Source organism: Moschus berezovskii, chromosome 9 (genome assembly GCF_049115385.1).
Source record: "Moschus berezovskii isolate FMDL1 chromosome 9, NW_MosBer_1.0, whole genome shotgun sequence".
Classification (NCBI taxonomy): domain Eukaryota; kingdom Metazoa; phylum Chordata; class Mammalia; order Artiodactyla; family Moschidae; genus Moschus; species Moschus berezovskii.
This window is the reverse complement of record NC_142468.1, coordinates 61,335,794-61,362,085: the sequence shown is the minus strand read 5'-3', so window position 1 is coordinate 61,362,085 and position 26,292 is coordinate 61,335,794. Positions and strand designations below refer to the sequence as shown.

The 26,292-nt window shown below is 36.6% G+C and overlaps 1 protein-coding gene across 1 annotated transcript in view; it reads right to left on the bottom strand.

Moving 5' to 3' along the window:
* SOS2 (SOS Ras/Rho guanine nucleotide exchange factor 2) overlaps positions 1-26,292 on the bottom strand; it is a 103,277-nt gene that overhangs the window by 46,719 nt on the left and 30,266 nt on the right. Inside the window, exons 5-8 of the mRNA XM_055436064.2 lie at positions 22,022-22,225; positions 18,139-18,282; positions 15,014-15,124; positions 5,946-6,044 (exon numbers count right to left, since the gene is read on the bottom strand). Of these exons, the coding sequence (XP_055292039.1) occupies positions 5,946-6,044; positions 15,014-15,124; positions 18,139-18,282; positions 22,022-22,225 (558 nt within the window). The remainder of the gene's footprint in view (positions 1-5,945; positions 6,045-15,013; positions 15,125-18,138; positions 18,283-22,021; positions 22,226-26,292) is intronic.

Below are 26,292 nucleotides of genomic sequence, written 5' to 3'. Positions count from 1 at the left end.
AAAGTAAAAGGTTAAAAATAATATTACCTAAAGAAACATTTTCAGTTGTTTCACTGAAATATTGGCTTATTTTTCCCAATGAACTTCATTAAAGTTATTAATAATAGGTATTGCTGTTAATACCTATTATTAGGTAATAACGGAGAAGGCAATGGCAAGCCACTCCAGTACTCTTGCCTAGAAAATCCCATGGATGGAGGAGCCTGGTAGGCTGCAGTCCGTGGGGTCGCTAAGGGTCGGACACAACTGAGCGACTTCACTTTCACTTTTCACTTTCCACTTTCACACATTGGAGAAGGAAATGGCAACCCACTCCAGTGTTCTTGCCTGGAGAATCCCAGGGACGGGAGAGCCTGGTGGGCTTCCGTCTATGGGGTCACACAGAGTCGGACACGACTGAAGTGACTTAGCAGCAGCAGCATTGCTATTAAGCTTCAAATTAAGATAGATTAAGTTCTCTTCAGAGGAAAATATTTATTCTTTCCATTACTAAATTGCCAGGGAATGACTAGAGTAAGAGAGTAGAAGAATGTTACTTGGATTTGCAAAAATCAATTCTGAACTGAGAGTTGATATGTTCCTAGTAACAGAAGGATAAACAGATTTTTTCCTTAAAATATAAGAAGTATATTATAAAGATGCTTATAAATCAGGAAATGAATTTGTGATTTCCTCTTACATAAGGGCTGGAATATATATTAAGGAAAAAAATCTAAAATTTATCTGAGAAAAATAAAGAAAATGAAAGCAGTTTATTGTTAACCCCAGAGGGGCTTAAACTGGAAAAGAATAAAAAAAGAATCATATTACCTATAGCATGAACTTTAAAGTATTGCTAGAAATAATAATAATCAAACAGCAGAATAATACTATTTTACAAGTGTAAAATAATTTTAGGAAAAAAATATATGATATCCTATAATTTCTCATTATGTAGTTGTCTTTCTGTCTTGCTTATCATAAATTCTGACTCTGGGAAGTAAAACTCAAATAATATTTAAACATTACGTCCATAAATAAATCTCCCTTGGTACATGACCAAGGCAAATATTTCAAATTAAATCTGGCCTAAAACTGCTCCAGGACAGTGTTTTTTATTCCCAAAGGAACATGACAGCGTTAAGTTACACTGGTCGAGCCTTCTTTCCTATGGGTCTCATCCCAAAGTAAGCTCACTATGAAATGAAATTTCTTTTGGATTAGTGCTTGAGCTCAAACAGTATCAAAAAAAGACAATCACCAAAATGGGAGACAGTATCGGAAATGACACATCCAAAAAGGTTTAATATTAATATTCAGAATATATAAAGAACTCCTATAAAACCATCACAAAAATATTTACAAACAACCCAAATAAAAAGTGGGCAAAGGACCTGAATAGACATTTCTCCAAAGAAGATATATAAATGGTCAAAAAGAAAATAAAGGATGCTCACTGTCACAAATAGGGAAATACAAGTCAAAGCCATGAGATACTATCTCACATCCATCCAGAAGGCGATTATCAAAAAATAAAAATATAGAAAATAACAAGTGCTGGCAAGGAAGTGGAGAAACTGTAACCAGTGTGTGGTATTGGTGGAAATGTAAAATAGTATAAAGTTACTATGGAATATCATACAGTGCTTCCTCAAAAAATTAAAGACAGAATTACCCCATGATGTAGCAATTTCACTTCTGGCTATATATCCAAAGAATTGAAAACAGTCTTGATGACACATTTGTTCATAGCAGTGTTATTTATAATACCCAAAAAGCAGAAGCAATCCAAGTGTCCAACAACACTGGGTGTGTATACTTAACATTACTGAACTATACGCTTAAAATGGTTAAGATGGCAAATTTCGTGTTTGACCACAATTAAAAAATAGTAAAATATTATTAAAAGGAACAGTATCACAGTCAGAACAGATATATATTGCATGAAATGCTGAGTAGCATTTCAAAAACCTTTTTGCTTTGTGTGTGTGTGTGTTCATATAGCATTATCATGATGTTAAATGTATTTCTTACTATGGCTCATTCCCACTGTACAACATACAGACTGATTCCCACAGGTCAATAATGCTATAAAAAAATGGGTCACTTTCTAGAATACCTAGGCCCTTCTGATCCCACTAATTGAGTCATATACTTACCAAGAATCAGTAGTAAATGATTCTAAATATGAATGACAGTTGTGCTTATGTTGTAATTATGTATTAATTCAATAACTATATAAGCTAAAGAAATATGACTATAAAAATATATGAACACTCAAATCTAATAACTTTAAAGGCAAGTCTTTTTTTAAAAGATATAGGGAAGACAAATCATAAAAGATTTGGAAAAATTATAAAAATTTAGATTTCTGTAATCAGATTGCTTTACAAGGATCTTCAAGGTTATGAACCATCTAAAATAAATGGAAAATAGAAATCATAGAGATACTTTTTGTGGCTTAAGCAAGATTCATACTCAAAGAAAAGGTTTTACCCTAAGTCAACAGATTAGCATATAAATATATACAAATGTTCATCTCCAGGGGTTTTGTGTGTGTTTATTAAAATGCTTATGATTGATAATTAAAATGACTTATGATTCTTCAGTTCATTTTCAATTAACTGACCAACTTACTAGTCCCAATCACAATGACTAAAAATACTTGGGTGTCCAGTAATTAATTGATAGTAAAAGTAGCTGTGGCATTAGGATGAATCAGGCTATTACAGTCAACGTCTGATTTTAGATTCAGACCTCAGAGATTTTAAAACCAATCATCTAGACAGGGGAAAACAAGTAAGCTTCTATTATAGTTAAGTTGGGATTTTTAAATGTTGGCAAATACTAGAAGGCAACTATAAAACTAACGATGGGATTTCCAATTAGACATGAACATTCTCTAAAAACTTTTAGGAATCTAAATATACATCTGTGGCTGCTAATACATTATTCATGCGAAGCCTACAATCCTTTCTATGAGTAATTTATGGACCCATTAATCTCCATGGAGATACACAAAATCAAGTTGCTCATCTATTTGTGTACAAAAGCTAGAGAGCTCCAGTATCACACATTATGGGTATTAAGACTCCATAAAAAAAGAATTCTTGAAGTAGGTATTCATTGGTGTCGCTGTTTAGTCGCTAAGTCCTGTCTGACTTTAGCAACCCCACGGACTGTAGCCCGCCAGGCTCCACTGTCCATGGAATTTCCCAGGCAAGAATACTGGGTGGGTTGTCATTTCATTCTCCAGGGGATCTTCCTCATGAAGGGATCAAACCTACATCTCCTGCCTTGGCAGGTGGGTTCTTTACCACTGAGCTACCAGGGAAGCCAAGATGTTCATTAGAAATCATCTAAAGATTTCTTTGCCTAGATGTCTACTAAGTACAGTTTTTCTGGCTTTTATTTTAAATATTACTAATGAGTTAGATGGAAAAGTTAGAACAGGCTGTCTAAATCAACAACTTGGTATAGATACAGTGTCTATATACAGACAAAGATAGTATACTCTATATACACAGAGATATAATATCTATACAGTAGGGTTTAAGGCTTCCAACCAGTCCATTCTAAAGGAGATCAATCCTGGGTGTTCATTGGAAGGACTGATGCTAAAGCTGAAACTCCAATGCTTTGGCCACCTCATGCGACGAGTTGACTCACTGGAAAAGACTCTGATGCTGGGAAGGATTGGGGGCGAGAGGAGACGGGGACGACAGAGAATGAGATGGCTGGATGGCATCACCGACTCGATGGACATGAGTTTGAGTGAACTCCGGGAGTTGGTGATGGACAGGGAGGCCTGGCGTGCTGTGATTCATGGGGTTGCGGAGGGTCAGACATGACTGAGCGACTGAACTGAACTGAACTGAAGGCTTTAAAGAATGAATAATAAAGAGAAACCACACATGATCTCATTCAGTTCAGTTCAGTTCAGTCGCTCAGTCGTGACCGACTCTCTGCGACCCCATGAATCACAGCACGCCAGGCCTCCCTGTCCATCACCAACTCCCGGAGTTCACTCAAACTCATGTCCATCGAGTCGGTGATGCCATCCAGCCATCTCATTCTCTGTCGTCCCCGTCTCCTCTCGCCCCCAATCCTTCCCAGCATCAGAGTCTTTTCCAGTGAGTCAACTCGTCGCATGAGGTGGCCAAAGCATTGGAGTTTCAGCTTTAGCATCAGTCCTTCCAATGAACACCCAGGATTGATCTCCTTTAGAATGGACTCCTTGCAGTTTAGGTTGGATCTCCTTGCAGTACAAGGGACTCTCAAGAGTCTTCTCCAGCACCACAGTTCAAAAGCATCAATTCTTCGGCGATCAGCTTTCTTCACAGTCCAACTCTCACATCCATACATGACCATGGGAAAAACCATAGCCTTGACTAGACAGACCTTGGTTGGCAAAATAATGTCTTTGCTTTTTAATATACTATCTACGTTGGTCATAACTTTCCTTCCAAGGAGTAAGCGTCTTTTAATTTCAAAACTCTTAGAAACATGGAACATATTCAGCTTTAGTTGATGCACAACAGTAAGAAAAACAATCAGAAAAACTGCAAAGACAAGGCCCAGAAGATATTTACAATGGCAAAACACTTGAACGATACTATAAAAAGTTATTCAAAAGGCCAATCAACATATGTACAAGCATATTAATAATCAAGAAAATATAAAATAAAAACATTAGTTACCATTATAAATAGATCATATGATACAAAATCTTAAATATGAAAAAATGCATAAAGAGAGACATCATGCATTCTGATAGGAGTAAAACTGTATAACTTTGGAAAACTTTTCACTTTGGAAAACTGCTTGACCTCATCTATTAAATCTGAAAACATGCACACCTTATGACCAAGCAATTCTAACACTGAGTACATACTCTAGAGAAACAAAATGCATGCACATGTGTACCAAGAAATAGAAAAAAGAATATCCATACAAGTGTTATCAATAATAGCAAAAAACCCTGCTGTTCAGCCAGAGAACAATAAATAAATCATGGTTTATTCAAACAGTGGAAGAAAATTAAATTAGAAAAACATAAAAATAACATCAATGAATCTTATGTTGTGTGTTAGTCGCTCAGTCATGTACAACTCTTTGTGACCCCATGAACTGTAGCCCATCAGGCTCTGCTGTCCATGGGATCAATGAATCTTACAAATATCAATGTAACTTTGAGAGAAGATAAAAGATGCAAAATACTATAAAAATTTGATCTAATTGATAAAAAGCTCAGAAACAGGTTACATATATTTTTACTGACATATACATAGGTGGTCAAACTGTAAAGAAAAGCAAAAAGTAACTGCCATTAAAGTCAGAGCAATGACTTACCTCTGGTGTGCTTATACATTTATTTATTATAAAGCATGTTTACATTTTTTTCTAAGTATACATCATAATAAAGTTTATACTACATATTACACCCTTAGAAATGCAGTATATTTTTATGTGTACTGATATTTAAAAACAAGTTCAAGTTTTATCACAATTTTAATTTTTAATTTATTACTTGGGTTCTATCTACTACATTGCATGGGCAAAAGGTATCAACTTTAAACGTGTTTTTCTTCACAAGTTATATATGACAGAAGTTAAGAACAATGTTAAACATAAAAGTTATTAATTACCTTTATAAAATATGAAGTTAAACCATTGTTGCTGTGTGTCTCCAAAAATTAATTTTTAAAAAGTCAACTTTTTAATGTTATTACTTGAGAATTTATATTATCGAGTGATAGATAAAGATACATTTTCCCCTATCTAAAACTTGGAAATTACATGAATATAAAAAATAAAGGCATTTCTCTATGGTCCATGGGAAGTAGGAAGACATTTAAGATACTTTCTTTATATGAATAAAAACTATTAAAACTAACATCAGATAAAAAGATTTTAAGTCTCATAAATCTAAGTATTTCTTTTTGTTCAGAAAACTTTTATCTTACCTTTAATAATTCAAAATAGTGCCAACAATGATACACTGGCACCAGCATAAGGCGTGGAAGGACGTAACGAACTGCCTCTTTAAAACCATCAGCAATGGACTGCAAAGTGAAAAGACAAAACAGTATATCTCTGATATAAAGGTTATGTAAACAGCAGTGTCTAACAGAAGTAGTTGTTAAGAATACAAGATACGGGGACCTCTCTGCAGTCCAGTGGTTAGGACTTGCCACTTTAACTGCTGGAGCCTTGGTTTCAATCTCTGGTGGGAGAACTAAGATCCCACAAGCTGCTAGGATCCCAGCAGCTGCACACAACTTAGCAACAACAACTTACATTAAACAACAAAAATAACAACTTAGACTAAACAACAGCAACATAAGGGTACAGATATCTTTAATGGACCTAGTTTCTAGTCTAACCTCATTTGTGTTTTGGGCATGACTTTAAAAAAAAAACAAACAAGATAGAGATGTATCAAAACTATACTGAAAGCGTTCTATATTGAAATCGAAGTGCTAAAATCAAGTTTTTTCCTTCTTTAAGTTATCAGATAATTAAATATATACATTTCATCTTTCATGGCTAATATAACTTTAATAATAGTCTTCTCAGCTTTTTTTCCAAAAGTTTTGGTTTCTACATACCATAAAGGAATGCTGAAAAGTTATACATCTTCTCACAGATTTTTATGTCACTTTTACTCAAAATGTTGTAAGTTTAAGTAGTTACAAAGAATGTGTTTGGGGGGGGTGTGGTACATTGCAGATGTGATTTAAACCTATTTCACCAAACAACAATCAAATAAATTTCAGATTTAGCTCATTTAACTTCAGAAAAATGCTGTCATATAACTTAATTGATACAGCCAATCTTCACTGTCAAAATAAACAGCCAGATCAGACTAAATTTCCACAAGAGGTCTGACTTCACTCTTAAATTGAAATACACATGTTAATATCACAGTCTTAAGTACAGGAAGCACCTGAAAGAAACTATAACTGCTTCTAACATAGCGTGTTCAAGCATGAGAACTTTACAGGCTTCCCCTCTCCTTTATCATAATGGAATCAGTGAATTAAAATGGATGGGAATGGGTGAGTTTAATTCAGATGACCATTATATCTACTACTGTGGGCAAGAATCCCTTAGAAGAAATGGAGTAGCCATCAGTCAACAAAAGAGTCCAAAATGCAGTTCTTGGCTGCAACCTTAAAAACAACAGAATGATCTCAGTTTGTTTCCAAGGCAAACCATTCAACATCCCAGTAATCCAAGTCTATGCCCCAGCCACCAAAACCGAAGAAGCTGAAGGTGATCAGAAGACCTAGAAGACCTCCTAGAACTAACAACAAAAACAGATGTCCTTTTCATCATAAGGGACTGGAATGCAAAAATAGGAAGTCAAGAGATACCTGGAGTAACAGGCAAGTTTGGCCTTGGAGTACAAAATGAAGCAGGGCAAAAAGGCTAACACATTTCTGCCAAGAGAACTCACTGGTCATAGCAAACACCCTTTTTCAGCAATACAAGAGATCACTTTACACATGGACATCACCAAATGGTCAATACTGAAATCAGATTGATTACAGTGTAGCCAAAGATGGAAAAGCTGTATATAGTCAGCAAAAACAAGACCGGGAGCTGACTGTGGCTCAGATCATCAGCTCCTCATAGCAAAATTCAGGCTTAAACTAAAGAAAGCAGAGAAACCTACTAGGCCAGTCAGGTACGACTTAAATAAAATCCTCTATGAATATACAGAGGAGGTGATGAAGAGATTCACGGTATTAGGTCTAGATATCAAGGGAACATTTCATGCAAAGATGAGCACAATAAAGGACAGAAATGGTATGGACCTAACAGAAGCAGAAGATATTAAGAAGAGGTGGCAAGAATACACAGAAGAACAATACAAAAAAGATCTTCATGACCCAGATAACCACGATGGTCTGATCACAAACCTAAAGCCAGACATCCTGGAATGTGAAGTCAAGTGGGCCTTAGGAAGCATTGTTACGAAGAAACCTAGTGGAGGTGATGGAATTCAGTTGAGCTATTTCAAATCCTGAAAGATGATACTGTGAAAGTGCTGCACTCAATATGCCAGGAAATCTCAAAAACTCAGCAGTGGCCACAGGACTGGAAAAGGTCAGCTTTCATTCCAATCCCAAAAAAAGGCAATGCCAAAGAATGTTCAAAGAATGTTCAAACTGTACCACACAATTGTACTCATCTCACATGCTAGCAAAGTAATGCTCAAAATTCTCCAAGCCAGGCTTCAACAGTACATGAACTGTGAACATCCAGATGTTCAAGCTGGATTTAGAAAAGGCAGAGGAATCAGAAATCAAATTGTCAACATCCTCTGGATCACTGAAAAAGCAAGAGAGTTCAAGAAAAACATCTACTTTTGCTTTATTAACAATGCCAAAACCTTTGACTAGATCACAACAAACTGTGGAATATTCTGAAAGAGATGGGAATACCAGATCACCTTACCTGCCTCCTGAGAAATCTGTATGCAGGTCAAGAAGCAACAGTTAGAACTGGACATGGAACAACAGACTGGTTCCAAATTGGGAAAGGAATACATCAAGGCTGTATATTGTCCCCCTGCTTATTTAACTTATATGCAGAGAACATCATGTGAAATGCCAGGCTGGATGAAGCACAAGCTGGAATCAAAATTGCCAGGAGAAATATCAGTAACCTCAGATATGCAGATGATACCACCCTTATGACAGAAAGCGAAGAAGAACTCTTGATGAAAGTGAAAGAGGAAAGTGAAAAATTTGGCTTAAAAGTCAACATTCTGAAAACTAAGATCATGGTGTCCGGTCACATCACTTCATGGCAAATAGACGGGGAAACAATGGAAACAGTGACAGACTTTATTTTTGGGGGGGCTCCAAAATCACTGCAGATTGTGACTGCAACCATGAAATTAAAAGACACTTGCTCCTTGGAAGAAAAGCCATGACCAACCTAGACAGCATATTAGAAAGCAGAGACATTACTTTACCAACAGAGGTCTGTCTAGTCAAAGCTATGGTTTTCCAGTAGTCACGTATGGATGTGAGAGTTGGACTATAAAGAAAGCTGAGCGCTGAAGAATAGATGCTTTTGAACTGTGGCTTTGGAGAAGCCTCTTGAGAGTCCCTTGGACTGCAAGGAGATCCAACCTGTCAATCCTAAAGGGAATCAGTCCTGAATATTCATTGGAAGGACTGATGCTGAAGCTGAAACCCCAATACTTTGGCCACCTGATGCAAAAGAACTGACTCACTGGAAAAGACCCTGATGCTGGGAAAGATTGAAGGCGGGAGGAGAAGGGGATGACAGAGGATGAGATGGTTGGATGGCATCACCAACGTGATGGACATGAGTTTGAGTAGGCTCTGGGAGTTGGTGATGGACAGGGAAGCCTGGCATGCTGCAGTTCATGGTGTCGCAAAGAGTTGGACACAACTGAGCAACTGAACTGAACTGATCAGATCTAGTAAACAGAATGCCTGAACAACTATGGACAGAGGTCCTTAATATTCTACAGGAGGCAGCAAACAAAACCAAAAAGAAATGCAAGAACGCAAAGTGGTTTTCTGAGGAGGCTTTACAAGTAGCTGAAGACAGAAGTGCAAAGTAAAGGGAAAAGGGAAAGGTACCCCCAACTAAATGCAGAGTCCCAGAGAACAGCAAGGAGAGAAAAGAAGGCCTTCTTCAATGAACAATGAGAAGAAATAGAGGAAAACAACAGAAAGGGTAAGACAAGAGATCTCTTCAAGAAAGTTGGAAACATTAAACAACATTTTATCCAAAGACAGGCACAGTAGAAGACAGAAATAATAAAGACCTAATAGAAAAAGAAGAGATCAAGAAGAGATGGAAAAAATACACAGAAGAACCATACAAAAAAGATCTTAATCACCCAGATAACCATGATGCTGCAGTCTCTCACTTAGAGCCAAACATTCTGGTGTGTGCAGTCAAATGGGCCTTAGGAAGCACTGCTGCCAATAAAGCCAGTGGCAGGGATGGAATTCCAGCAGTTATTTAAAATTCTAAAAGGTGATACTATTAAAGTGCTGCATTCAATATATCAGCAAATTTGGAAAACGCAGAAGTGGCCATAGGACTGGAAAAGGTCAATCCCTATCCTAATTCCAAAGAAGGGCAGTACTAAAGAATGCTCAAACCACCAGACAATTGCACTCATCTCCCATGCTAGTAAGGTTATGCTCAAAATCCTCCAAGCTAGGCTTCAGCAGTACAGGAAACAAGAACTTTCAGAAGTTCAAGGTGGGTTTAGGAAAGGCACAGGAACTAGAGTACAAATTACCAACATTTGCTGAATCATAGAGAAAGCAAGGGAATTCCAGAAAAACATCAACCTCTGTTTCATTAACTATAATAAAGCCTTTGACTGCATGGATCATAACAAACAAACTGTGAAACACTCTTAAACAGATGGAAATACCAGACCATCTTACCTGTTTCCTGAGAAACCTGTATGTGGGTCAAGAAGCAATAGTCAGATCCCTGTATGGAACAACTGATGGTTCAGGGTTGAGAAAGGAGTATGACAAGACTGTTTATTTCACCCTGTTATTTAACGTATATGCAGAGCACGTCATGTGAAATGCCAGGCTGGATGAGCTACAAGCTTTGGAATCAAGATTGCTGGGAGAAATATCAACAACCTCAGATATGGCAGGTGACACTACTCTAATGGCAGAAAGTGAAGAGGAACTAAAGAGCCTCTTGATGAAGGTGAAAGAGGAGAATGAAAAAGCTGGCTTAAAACTCAAAAAAACTAAGATGATGGCATCTGGTCCCATCACTTTATGGTAAATAGGAGGGAAAGAGGTAGAAGCAGTGACAGATTTCCTCCTCTTGCACTCTAAAATCACTGCAGATGGTGACTGTAGTCATGAAATTAGAAGACGACTGCTTCTTGGCAGGAAAGCTATGACAAACCTAGACAGAGTGCTAGAAAACAAAGACATCACTTTGCCGATAAAGGTCTGTATAATCAAGGCTATGGTCTTTCTGGTATGGATGTACAGGTGGGAGAGCTGGACAATAAAGAAGGCTGAGCTCCGAAGAACTGATGCTTTCTAACTGTGGTGCTGGAGAAGACTCCTGAGAGTCCCATGGAAAGTAAGGAGATCAAACCAGTCAATGTTAAAGGAAATCAACCCTGAATACTCCTTGGAGGGACAGATGCTGAAGCTGGCCACCTGATGCAAACAGCTGACTCTGGAAAAGACCCTGATGCTGGGAAACATTGAAGACAGAAGGAGAAGAGGGCAACAGAGGATGAGATGGTTGGATGGCATCACCAATTCACTGGAGATGAACTTGAGCAAACTCTGGGAGATGATGAGGGACAGGGAAGCCTGGTAGACTGCAGTCCGTGGGGTTACAAAGAGTAGGACACAACTTGGTGACTGAACAACAATAACAAACTCTTCTTCAGGAGCAATCTTTTTTTTTTTCTGATTGGTACCCTGGAGATTTTTACACCTTGGATTAATGCATGACCTTAGGAAACTCCATAGGATAATAAGTAACGTGTAGGAAAAATTGGAAGAGAATGCAAAAACATAAAGTAAGATTAGAAACTAATTCTCTTCAGATACCTGTACTGGTAAGTTGATGTTCTTTAGTCTAAGTTGTTTTTGCTAAGCTGTGTCCAACTCTTGCAATTCCATGGACTGTAGCCAGCCAGGCTCCTCTGTTCATGGGATCTCCCATTCAAAAATACTGGAGTAGGTTGCCATTTCCTTCCCCCAGAGGATCTTCCAGACCTGGGGACCAAACTCACATCTCCTGCATTGCAGGTGGATTCTTTACTGCTGAGCCATCAGGGAAGCCCCCTGTACCATTGCATCACCTGGAAAATCAGCAGCAGCAGCAGGTATAGCCCAGTTTTGAAAACTAATAGTCCGCAGAATAAATGATTTTCTAAAATTTATGAGGCATTTAAAAGTCCCTCAGGTTGATTTAAAATGTGATATATTTATTTAAAGTGTTATATCTCATTAGGTAAATACAGACAGAAGCAATACACAATGTGAAGAAAGAGTTGAAGATGCTGTTTTTAAAATATATCCTCATAGGTAAACACACCCATAATTCTCACCTATTGTTAACTGAAGTAAAATATAATTTGTTCAATAGACTTTCAGAATATGCAGAGATTAATTTCTTTTATCATTTAATTAAGACAGTGATATAGATTATGCTGGATATAGGTTTATGTATTTTATATACAATGGTTTAACTGGAAGCAAGATGAAACTTTAAATTTAGTCTATAGAATTGTCATTTACATTGTTAATTAGCACTGAAATGGCTACTAAAGTGTATTCTAAAATATTAATGCAATGTATGTTTATAGTGTAAGGAGGCCTCTAAAGACAACAGACACTAATGTCTGCATGTTTAATATGTGCCAAATGTCCTTAGTGTATTCCTGTTTAATTTTCATAACAGTAGAGGCATACATTATCATTATCATTTTACAAATAAGTAACTGATTCACAGAGATTAAGTGATTTGTTCAGGTAAGATAATTGGCTCAAGGCCAGAAGTTCTGACTCCAAAGCTCATATTCTTAAAGTGTGCCTACATCTTTTAAAGTTTTGTTGTGTTTTTTAATTACTTTTTCATCTTACAGATGAAAAATTTGTTTTACGTTAATAGAGTACAAGTGAGTTTGGCCTGAAAAACGGTGTTATCTAACTCTGAATTTCACTGAATATCTGGAATAATAGCTTAAATAATTGGGTCAGAAACATTAAAATCTCACAGTAAGAATTACCGGGTGCTTCCCAGGTGGCACTAGTGGTAAAGAACCTGACTGCCAATGCAGGAGACTTAAGAGACATGGGTTTGACCCCCGGGTCAGGAAGATGCCCTGGAGGAGGGCATGGCAACCCACTCCAGTATTCCTGCCTGGAGAATCCCATGAACAGAGTCTGGTGGGCTATTTATAATTCATGGAATCACAAAGAGTCAGACATGACTGAAGGGACCTAGCAGCAGCAGTATTAAGAATAACTAATAAAATAAGGATGAAACAATTGTACTTTTAATGAGTATGCAAAGATCTTATAAGCATACGGTTCCATTTAACTAATGCTTAATTTATGGTTTAATGAATATCTAAGATTTAACTTAAAAATTATTTCTTCAATTAAGTTTGAGAATTAAGTGTAACTTTTATTCCAAACTGACAAGTTTTTGAGGAATAGATGATAATAATGGGAATTCACAGTAAAGGAGGAAGGGAGAAGACAATACATTCAGTTTTATTTATTTATATTTGAAGTCCTTGTGGGATATTCAAGTGAATTAGCTCAAAAGGTTGCTGGTTATATGAAGGTGTATACACACACACACACACATCCAGTGTTCAAAAGAAAGTTATAGGTTAAAAATACAAATAAGGAAGTCACCAGCATACAGATGAAAGCAAAGGGTATGGATAAAGTCTTCTAAGGACAGCACAAAGGAACAGAACAGCAGGAGCTGATACAAGAAGTTGGGTAACACCTGCAACTAAGGAAACTGAGAAGAAGAAACCAGAGAAGATGAAAATTATGTAAAAGTAGTATCACAGAAGTAAAAAAGAGCAAGAAGGATATTCATAAATACTACAGACATTAAGCATGAAATCAAAATAACCACAAGATTTGGCGGTTAAGTTCATTGTCCAGGGCAGGTTTTAGTGTTATATCCTGGTTAGAGCACAGATGGTAGCAGTCGGATAGAGAATGATAAAAAGTAATATAAGATAATTGGCTACAAATGGAAAAAAACAAAAGGGGTAAGATTAAGAGTAACAAAGATTTGTTCATTTATTCACTTGTTTTAGGACAATAAAGATCTGACCATATTCATATGTTAAGGGAGAAGAGCCTGCCTAAATGCAGGAAGCTTCTATAGCAGTAAGTAGTCAAGGATCATCGATGCCAATCTAACCTTTGTTAAGTGTTGAGAGAGTAAAATGTAACTTTGTCTCTCTCCACTTACTCTCATTTTATCTAACGGCATTACAGAACCAATTAACTTGCATAATCTCCATTAATATACCTATCTCCTTTAAATGACAGTCCTAATAGGAAAATCCAACCAGTCCATTCTAAAGGAGATCAATCCTGGGTGCTCACTGGAAGGACTGATGCTAAAGCTGAAACTCCAATACTCTGGCCACCTCATGCGACGAGTTGACTCACTGGAAAAAGAGTCTGATGCTGGGAGGGATTGGGGGTGGGAGGAGACGGGGACGACAGAGAATGAGATGCCTGGATGGCATCACCGACTCGATGGACATGAGTTTGAGTGAACTCTGGGAGTTGGTGATGGACAGGGAGGCCTGGTGTGCTGTGATTCATGGGGTTGCAAAGAGTCGGACACGACTGACCGACTGAACTGAACTGAGCGACTGAACTGAACTGAATAGGAAAATAGTATGAGGATACATGAGGATATTCTCCACTCTTTATTATTTCAGTTCTATCTCTCGTAGGGAAACAGATCCTAAAATAGCTCTCCATCATCATCTCTATATCTAAGATCTAGAGTGTACCAGATTTTTCTGCTGCTGCTGCTGCGTCACTTCAGTCGTGTCCGACTCTGTGTGACCCCATAGACAGGCTCCCCCATCCCTGGGATTCTCCAGGCAAGAACACTGGAGTGGGTTGCCATTTCCTTCTGCAATGTGTGAAAGTGAAAAGTGAAAGTGAAGTCGCTCAGTCGTGTCTGACCCTTAGCGACCCCACGGACTGCAGCCTACCAGGCTCCTCCATCCATGGGATTTTCTAGGCAAGAGTACTGGAGTGGCTTGCCATTGCCTTCTCCACCAGATTTTTCTAGTCACACAGTATTTGTGATGGGGTTCTAAAAAAGATTTCCACATTAAGGACAAATTGAAAGAACTCAAGAAAGAAAACAAAAGACAACCTACAATAGGTTTACAATTAACAGATTTTGAAGGACGGGTAAAATATTCCTTTAGTTTCTTTATTAGAAAAAAACAAAACAGCATTCAATTTAAGTTTACCTGAAAGTGTAGAGCCACTGCAGGTCTGGCCATCAACTTACTAAAATGTTCATTAAACTTTGGTGAAAGAATATCCTGGGATAATGTTTCATAAGGATCAAATGCTTGCTCCTATTTTTTTTAAAAAAAGAAAAATACGTTAGGTTTAAAAGAAAATCTTTTCTACTATCATGGCACAGATTATTTAATGGCAAATTTTTAGTGAAGCCCTCCATTATGTTTCAGAACATTTTTTTATTCTGGGGACAAATAATAACTATGGACTATAACTTGGAAATTTTTTAAAAATGTAAGTAATGACTTTAAGCAATAGATGACAAGAAGCCACTAGTTTTAAAATAGGTTCATGACTTGTGATCACAAGTATCAAACTATTAAATGCATATGCACATTTACCCCAGATAAACAAAAACTGTATTGTTAGTAAAATAAGGCTGGGATTTGAAATTTCAGTTAGGTTTGCTGCTGCTGCCAAGGCGCTTCAATCGTGTCAGACTCAGTGCTACCCCATAGATGGCAGTCCACCAGGCTCCCCCATCCCTGGGATTCTCCAGGCAAGAACACTGGAGTGGGTTGCCATGTCCTGCTCCAATGCATGAAAGTGAAAGTGAAGTCACTCAGTCGTGTCTGATTCCCAGTGACCCCATGGACTGCAGCCTACCAGGCTCCTCCATCCATGGGATTTTCCAGGTACTGGAGTGGGCTGCCACTGCCTTCTCTGTCAGTTAGGTTTACCTAGGCTAAAAGTCTAGATGGTTGGATGGCATCACCGACTCTATGGATGTGAGTTTAGCAAGCTCTGGGAGCTGGTGAAGGAAAGGGAAGCCTGCCTAGCGTGCTGCAGTCCATGGGGTCGCAAAGAGTCGGACATGACTGAGCCACTGAACTGAACTGAGACCAAAAGCAGTTTACACTGAGGATATTTTCAAAGGAAGCAAGAAGTGATACTTCCGCTGTTTTATATCACACTTTTTCAAAATTAGAAAAAGAAACCAAAGACTAACATACAGTAAAATAAAAAAACAGAAACTGCCCATATTTTGTCCATGTTTATATTTTTAAAAGTTTCTATTATTTTATAATAATATCTGCAAAGTTTAGTTAGAACTAAGACTTGTTTCATTTTCATATGTTAAAAATACAGTATGTTTTCCAAAATAACAAGTGCTGTCAAGGATGCAGAGACACTGGAACCTTTGTCCACTGACACTTGGAATGCAAAATGGTATAGCCCCTGTGGAAAAGTTTGACAGTTCCTCAAAAAGCTAAACAAAGAACTACGATATGACCCAGCAATTCTACTCCTACGTATATACCCAAAAGAAACTGACTCAGATACTCATGCCAATGTTTACTGTAGCATTATTCACAATAGTCAAAAGGTGGAAAAAGCACAAGGGTCTATCAACAAATAAACGGATAAACAAAATGTGGTATATACACAGTGGAACGTTACTCAGTCATAGAGAAGGAATTCTGATAACATGCTATTACATGGATGAACCCTGAAAACATTATACTAAGTGAAATATGTAAAGGAGAATATTGTAATAATTCTACCTTTATCAAATATCTAGAATCAGCAAGTTCACAGACAGAAACAGACTAAAGGTTACCAGTGCTTGTGTGGGAGAGAATACGGAATTATTACTTAATGAGTACAGAGTTTCTATTCAGGGTGATTAAAAGGTTTCAGAAATGGATAGTTATAATGATAGTATATTACTATGAGTTTCATTTATCCCTTATATTGTACACTTAAAATTGTTAAAATGGCAAATTATGTTTTACCATAAAAATAAAAATTAGAAAATATATTTTTGAATACATGTTTCTGACTCATGGTATCTTTAAGAGTACAAACAACCAGATTACAAAGTAATATTATAAGATATCACAATATTAAGAAAAGGTTCTAATAAGAGCAAGCCTAAATATCTTGGTCAGGCATCAGTAACTGAGTATTTCTATACTATCAGTTCCACTGTCTACAAAATGGATGTAATAAAAGTGATGCATATTTTCATAAAAATTAAAGAGGTTATAAAATTGTGAAATTTACACGATAACTAAAGAAAGAACTTTTATCTGTTTTCCAAAAGAAATAAAACTAACCAATGAATATGAAAAGGTGTTCAACATCATTAAGGAATAATGAAATACTGTTTTTCTCACTCGACTAGCAAAATTTAATGGGATAACAACAGGTCTGAAGATGTGGTAAAAAGAGGGCCTGCATATACTGGGACTTATCTGGAAGTAAATTTGGAAAAATGTTCAAAGTTCTAAAAATGTACCATAATTCTACTTTCAGGACTGCATCTTAAAATAATTAATGGATTATAAAGGCATTATATAAATGTTTGTTACAGTGTTGTTTATAATAGCAAAAAGAAGTAAGGCAACCTACACGCTTAATAATAATAGATAGTTTAAATAGTACCTCCACAGTACACGGTACTTTCAGACTTTAAAAGTTATGAAGTATATTTATTAACATGGAAAATGTTCATGATATTGAGTGAAAAAAAGCAGGTTGTAAAATAGTAAGATCCTATTTTTGTAACTACACATAGGTTTGTTTAAACATGCAGACAAATATTCACAAGGATAAATAAATCTTATAAAGACAATCTCTAGGTTTTGCAAAACAGTGATTTTTGTCTTATACTTACCTACATTTTTCTGAACATTTTTACAATGAGTTATGTTACTTTTATAATCATTTGAAGTACAAAAATATGATTTTCACTTTGAGAAAAATATATAAATTTCTTTTTTCATTTTTGGAAATTAAGACTAAAATCCACAAAAGTTAAACTTTTAGCTTGGTCAATAAAATTTCTATGGTCAATAAAAGCAATGATCAATAAAATTTATTTTCTTTCCACCTTAAGTGCACTTGCCATCAAAAAAGAAAGGTCTTAAACATTATTAGTCTATCAGCTTTTGATATAAATATTAGCATAAATACACCATAAAGTGCCACCATAAAGACAATGTAATTTTAGTTTGCTACTGGTTAAATCGTAAGCATTTTTTATAGCAGCCAGCAGCGTCTTCTAATTTTCACAAAGAAATACAGCACTTAGGACTTTGAAGGGAAAACAGTTTTGTAAATTTACCTCTGCCAGATCTTCAAAACAGCTGCCAGCTAAGGGATGAGGGCTACTTTCATCAGTCATTTCAACGGTGTCTTCAATTAAACCTAAAAGTTTCATGGTCAATTCATGTATATCTAAAATGTTGCTGAAAATCCTTTCAATATCCTAAAAAAAAAAAGAAAGAAAAGGAACATTAAGACATGTCAGGTTGAAAATTTCATTAAAGAATTATTAAATATAAGTAATATAAGTGCTATGGGTATATTTTCATCGAATCGCATACCAGTATATTTCAAGACATAAAATATATTCCAAATCATAGCAAAAGTCAATCATGAATAAGGAAGGGAAATAAACCTCTTGGATTAGATTTAGAATTATTGACCAAAACTGTATAGAACCTATATTTTCCAGTAAATGTGATGTAAATCTCATATGGTGGATAATTCTAAGCAACTTTTTAAATAAAGAATTCTGGCATTCGAGTATTTTTAAATTGGGTAGGTGCTAAAAGTCTTGATCAAAGTCTCAGAGTTGGTTAATGACAAAAGCTGGGATCAAAATGAAGATCTGACTCCTAACTGAGACACAAAGTAGTTCCACAATATGTGACTTGTCTCTTAAATTTGAGGAGGAATTAAAGATTTCAGTCAAGCTCTTCAGTGTGAATTTTATCTAGGTTAAAACATGTTAAATACTCTGGAAAGAAGAAGACCACATGACTGATTATCCAGGTGATAGCCCACTATTATTCATTCTGCATCTTGTAATGAAAACATGGATTAAGGAACCTAAGAGACTTGAGCTTGGATCCTTGTCCCACTACTTGCTAGGTGAATGACCCTGGATTAGGACAACAACAGCTAACATTTCTTGGTCACTTACTATGTTCCAGGCACTACGATAAGTACCTGACATGTAAGTTCATAACAGATCAGATACTATCATCATCTTCATTTTAAGAATGAGAAAATAAGAGGCACAGAGCAATTATCTAATTTGTCCAGGGTCACACAGCTGGTATATTAAGACCTACCTCGTAAGGTTTTTAAGAGAATGAAATGAGATGATTTCTACAAAATGCTCCTGGTATATATTAGGCCTTCCACAAATGTGAGTTTTCTGAAGACACAGGGGTGGGGGTAAACCCCAAAGGAGTAAATTAAGATTAACAGTCATTCATTCTTTTATCAAATATTTACTGAGTTCTATGCTCTGATCTTAGATGGTCTTTACTTCAAAAGCTTACAGTCTCATCTATGTTGAAAAAATATAATATAGAGATAAAGGGATTCCCTCTTTCTCTTGACCCTTTAGTATTTAACGAAAATTTTCTGTCAAATCAGCACAAATTCAGTGAAAAAAGAACCATAAAAATTAATTCTTGAGGAATGAAAACTGATGGGATGAACAAAAGGTAAAGAGGATAATAGTTACCAGCAACTGTTATTAGCTAACAGCATTTGTTAAGTTTTTAATTATTCATACACTTTAGACAAAACCCAATTGTGGTATAAAATAATCAAGTTCAACCTCCGTAAGTAACTTATCATGTCATAACTATTTGGTGTCTATTTCCTCACTATTAAAGTCGAGATGATAATACCTGTCCTACCTATCTCAGAGAATTTTTAAGGGCCACACAAAATAGGACAGTACTTTGAAAAACATAAAATGTTAACTACTTAAACAGTGTGTCCAGTAGAAATTATTATCAAATGTTAAACTAAACATGCATTTTTTAAAAAAAGGATAAAAGCCAATTAAAACACCTTAAATTTTCACTAATAACCTCAGATATGCAGATCTGCAGACACCACCTTAATGGCAGAAAGTGAAGAGGAACTAAAGAGTCTCTTGATGAAGGTGAGAGGTGAGAGTGAAAAAGCTGGCTTAAAACTCAACATTCAAAAAATGAAGATCACAGCATCCAGTCCCATCACTTCATGGCAAATAGATGGGGAAAAAACAGAAACAGTGACAGACTTTATTTTCTAGGGCTCCAAAATCACTGTGGACAGTGACGCTAGCCATGAAATTAAAAGACACTTGCTCCTTGGCAAGAAAGTTATGACAAACCTAGACAGCGTATTAAAAAGAAAAGACATCCTTTTGCCAACAAAGGTCCATATAATCAAAGCTATGAATTTTCCAGTAGTCATGTGCAGATGTGAGGGTTGGATCATAAAGAAGACTGAGTACCAAAAAACTGATGCTTCTGAACTGTGGTGCTGGAGAAGACTTGAGAATTCCTTGGACAGCAAGGAGATTAAACCAGTCAATCCTAAAAGAAATCAACCCTGAATATTCATTGGAAGGACTGATGCTGAAGCTCCAATACTTTGGCCACCTGATGCAAAGAACCGACTCATGGGAAAAGACCATGATGCTGGGAAAGACTGAGGGCAGGAGGAGAAGGGGACGAGAGAGGATGAGAGGGTTGGATGGCATCACCGACCGGATGGACACGAGTTTGAACAAATTCTGGGAGATCATGAAGGACAGAGAAGCCCGGCATGCTGCAGTCCATGGGGTTAAAAAGAATCGGACACAATTTAGGGACTGAACGCATACACTTACACACACAATAGTTATTTGGGAGAGGAGGTCAGAAGATAAGAGAAAAGCCAAGAATTTAAAGTGAAAGACACTCAGACATCCAAGAGAAAATAGATCATGTAAGAAAGGAAGGAAAGAAAAAGAAATCTAAATTAAACAAACAAACAAACACAGTATCTGTCTAGATAGATTCCTCAGAAAACTACAGAGGTAAGAAAAACATGGACAAGACTCTCCTGGATCCCCATCATAATTCATCCCATTCCCACCCGGCAGAGTAGAACTCCGCTGCTCTGCCTTTGTTTATGAGACATTCTGCGTAAACTTTTATTCTTAAAAAGTCTCACTATTAAAACTTTATACTGCCCTAAAGTACTTAACAAAAGACAGGAAAAAATGTATATCTTTCTTTTCTAGACCATACATTTCTTTCACCATCTTCAAATGAAGAACTGTAAATCTCAAATATTGCACAGTAGAAATAGATTTTATTCCAGTGTAATTCCCCTAATTTTGTGTCTAATTTTCATTGTCACTGAACATATTAGTGTAACAATTCATGTACTAAAAAACCCTCAATATGATTTTGTCATAGAAATATGGGCAAAGTTCTGTAAGAAATCAAGTGATTAAAGTTGATAACTTTCTTTCAAAAAAAACCTCCCACAACATCCCCAGTGTTCACAGCAGCATTATTTACAATTACCAAGATATGGAAGAAACTTAAGTGTCCCTCAACAGATGAATGGATAAAGAAGTGGTAAATATACACCATGGAATACTATGCAGCCATAAAAAGATGAAATCCTGCCATCTGCAGCAACATGGATGGACTTGGGAGGGGTAAGTGAATTAAGTTAGACAGAGAAAGACAAATATCAATTATATGTGGAATATAAAAAATACAATAAGCTAATGACTATAACAAAAAGAAGCAGACTCACAGATATAGAAGACAAACTAGTGGTTACCATTGTGGGGGACAGAGGCAGTATAGGGGTGGGCAAATGGTAGGTAAAAACTATCGAGTGTAAGATAGCCTACCAGGATGTATTGTACAACATGAGGAATATAGCCAATAATTTATACTAACGATAAATGGAATATAAACTTTAAAACCTGTGAATCACTATGCTGTATACCTACAACTCATTCGGGAATGTGTAACAATTTCAATAAAAAAACTGAACAAATTTAAATAAAGCCAAACAACACCACAGTACTATATAAAACCATATTTTTGTTTTATATACTCATTAAGTTTATAAAATTACTATTTATTATTTTTAAGCTACTATCTGACATTTGGGGGTAGACAGACTTTCAAACCCAAAAAGGTACTTACAGAAGGTTTAAACAGCTTTCTGTCAGAAAGAAAAGCTTCTCGAAACACTTTTATGATCATATTTAGTTCCCGTAGATACTGTCTTTCTTCTGCAATTTCAGTTCTAACAAGGTCATAGTAGTTTAATTCGCCTGAAGAACTAGGTTCATCTTCACAAAGAGAAACCAAGCCTATGTCATCCTGATCAAACATGTCCATCAAAACCTAAGAAATATAAATCAGTAATGAATAAATTTCTTATTTACTATTTTAAGACTGTTTCAAAGCACTTGGAATTAAAACATTATTAAACAATGAGACCTATGTGTATCATAGGTCAAATTTTTAAAGGAAAACTAAAGAGAAATATGAAAGCTAGAGTGAGATAATGTTCAAATAAAACTGGATATAGAAAAATAAATATTTATGAAAATAAATCTAATAGTGAAATACATATATACATACATTACGTACACAAATGTGTGTCTGTGTGTATATAAATATATATGCATACATGTAAACACAAAATACACAATAGCAAAAAGCACACATTTGGAGAACAATCTGAGCCAAAAATCACAGTTTTGTCATTTACCTGTGATTATAGACAATATAATATTTTCAAATATTCCTTCGAAAGTCAGATCCCTTACAAGTATGTATGTAATTGATGAAAGAATTCAATGAGGTAAAGGACATAAAATGCATACCAATATGACTAGCAAATAATAGGCATTAAAAATAGTAGCTGATTGCAGCCATGAAATTAAAAGACGCTTACTCCTTGGAAGGAAAGTTATGACCAACCTAGATAGCATATTAAAAAGCAGAGACATTACTTTGCCAACAAAGGTCTGTCTAGTCAAGGCTATGGTTTTTCCAGTGGTCATGTATGGATCTGAGAGTTGGACTGTGAAGAAAGCTGATCGCCGAAGAATTGATGCTTTTGAACTGTGGTGTTGGAGAAGACTGTCTAGAGTCCCTTGGACTGCAAGGAGATCCAACCAGTCCATTCTAAAGGAGAGCAGTCCTGGGTGTTCATTGGAAGGACTGATGCTAAAGCTGAAATTCCAATACTTTGGCCACCTCATGTGAAGAGTTGACTCACTGGAAAAGACTGATTCTGGGAGGGATTGGGGGCGGGAGGAGATGGGGATGACAGAGAATGAGATGGCTGGAGGGCATCACCGACTCGATGGACATGAGTTTGAGTGAACTCTGGGAGTTGGTGATGGACAGGGAGGCCTGGTGTGCTGATTCATGGGGTCGCAAAGAGTTGGACACTACTGAGCGACTGAACTGAACTGATCCTACTGTAAGAATGCTTAGATGCACTTAAGTGCAGTTTAAAGGAGAAAAATGAAACGAGACACAAAATATAGTAATAGCATGATGTTTTTCTGGTGCATATTTACTACATTAACAACTGCTATAGAAAGTTCACTTGTTAAAAGCAAGCATCCCACAGATGCTTAAATTGTTATAGTGACAAATTCCCCTTTCAGGAAAGAATAAAGATTGGTACTATAGACTTGAGTCAACCAACACGCAGAAGCTAGCTGTATATTAAAACAAACAGGAGAAAGGTGACCATACTTTTTAGAATTAAAAATACTGATGGTTAAAAAAGAAAAGAAAAATTTGACATACTTAATTATATACGCATGACTAACTGAAAACTACTTTCTTAGAATTTAAGAGGGAAAAAAAAAGCACACTTCCAAAAAGGAAGCTCCAGAAGTAAAACAATTAAGAGAATGAGAAAATTCTGACAATATGAGATATTCATTCATTCTCAAAAATATCTACTGATCACCAGAAATTGTGCCAGATGTTGGTAAGATATAGCAATAAGCAAAATAAACATGAATTCTGCTTTCCTGATCTTTTAAATCTAACTTAAAAATATTTCTTAAAGCTGGTCAGTTCTCTCCATTACCCTCCAAGCTTCATATCAGACTATTAAGCAGCCACATCACCTCTTAGAAAGTCTTGCAATATGACCTCCTTGCCACAGGTTTCTTCCCAAACTCAGTTCCAAAATTATGTTCCTAAAATCAAATTGTGTCACATCCTACATAAACATGATACTGGATTTCGTTGCTTTCAGTTAAAGTTCTAATTTCATGAAGATAAAGCCACTTACAATTTAACCCTGGCCTACCTCCCCAGCCTCATCTCCTGTGATACTCTAAAATCCCTCCTCTCTTCACTGGCCCCTCCATGCAACTCACCCTTCTTCAACTGAACATCATCACCTCCCATTCTCAGCCACTTAAGACCTTTGAAGAAACCACTGGGGCTGCACAGGGAATTAGCTAATGAAATCTGATTTTAAGCAGACACACAAAAGAATGGAAAGTATGACACAGAACTGTCTTCTCTTCCCACTAGAGATATTTTTAAAGTAGTCTGTACTTGGTATCTCTAATTTCTTCGTTTTCAAGCTCACCACTCTACTGAAACTCACTAATAATGTCTGAATATCTTTTTGTTTTCTCTAGTTATAAACACAGCTAACCAGAACTTCTTAAAACTTTCTCTTCCCTTGGCTTCTCATACACCATTCTGTCAGTGAGGCCTCCTTCTCTATTACTTACCTTCCCTGCCACCCACTGAAGGGTCCCATTTTTGGAACTGTTTTGGCCACAAGACACCCAAAATCCTGCATGTAAATGCTACAGGAGTCAGGCAGATAATACATCATATTAATACGTAAGAGGTGACAGGCAGTGTGGCAAACTAGAGGGTGCATGGACCTAAACAGGAAAGTGTGCTCAATGGTAGCTATTTTGTCAGGCATTTTGATCTTCTTTTTTCAAGAAGAGTCTGAAATCTAGATTTTATGTAGAATGTTCATATTTGTAAATATAAACAGATTGCAAATAATTCAGAATTTTAAAAAATAAACCTGAAGCCCCTATTCACTAGGTGGAGAACCCCTATTCACTAGCAGGCCATCAGTCTGAAACATCTACTATATTTTCCTCTGAGTAAGCTCACCTTCTTAGATGATTATCAATCACTAGATAATGACTCCCTAAATATTTACGTCAGAATCTTTCTGGAATCTAGACAAGTGTTATGAAAGGCTTGCTAGGTATCTCTCTGTCTGACAAACCCATACAAGTACACTCCACTTCAGAATCACTAATCAAGCATCATCTACTTCACCTTCATAGCTAGAAAACTTGTCCTTACCCTAGACTTAACACTTCTCAACTCACACCAAATCAGTCCCCAAATCCTTTTAACTCCAACTCACAAACAGCTCTTAAAACTGGTCAGGTCCTTCCATTCTCCTGTCTAGAACACGTACTCTTACTTCTCTTTCCTTCCAACTCTCACATTTATTCACCTGATAAGTCCTTAGTAATTTTCATCACTTAGCTCAAATATAATTGTCTTTGTAAAGCTTTTCCCAACTCTTCCAGAACTCCATCATTAAAATCTTCTCCCTGGCTTCAGTCCTCCATAAGCATCCTCTCTCTTTTCTATATAAGCACCTAACTTATATTGACATTTCTACGGATAAGAGCCATAATTTCATCTTAAAATCCACAGCATTTGATGCACAGTAAATGCACAAAAGATACCTGCTTAAAGAGCATACATGTATGTTTGCAAATTGCTGAGAAGCACAAGGTGGAATCAAGATTGCTGGGAGAAATATCAATAACCTCAGATATGCAGATGACACCACCCTTATGGCAGAAAGTGAAAAGGAACCAAAAAGCTTCTTGATGAAAGTGAAAGAGGAGAGTGAAAAGCTTGGCTTAAAGCTCAACATTCAGAAAACTAAGATCATGGCATCTGGTCCCATCACTGCATGGGAGACAGTGGAAACAGTGTCAGACTTTATTTTGGGGGGGCTCCAAAATCACTGCAGATGGTGATTGCAGCCATGAAGTTAAAAGACGTTTACTCCTTGGAAGGAAAGTTATGACCAACCTAGATAGCATATTAAAAAGCAGAGACATTACTTTGCCAACAAAGGTCTGTCTAGTTAAAACTATGGTTTTTCCAGTGGTCATGGATGGATGTGAGAGTTGGAGAAAGCTGTGAAGAAAGCTGAGCGCGGAAGAAATGATGCTTTTGAACTGTGGTGCTGGAGAAGACTCTTGAGAGTCCCCTGGACTGCAAGGAGATCCAACCAGTCCATCCTAAAGGAGATCAATCCTGGGTGTTCATTGGAAAGACTGATGCTAAAGCTGAAACTCCAGTACTTTGGCCACCTGATGTGAAGAGTTGACTCACTGGAAAAGACCCTGATGCTGGGAGGGATTGGGGGC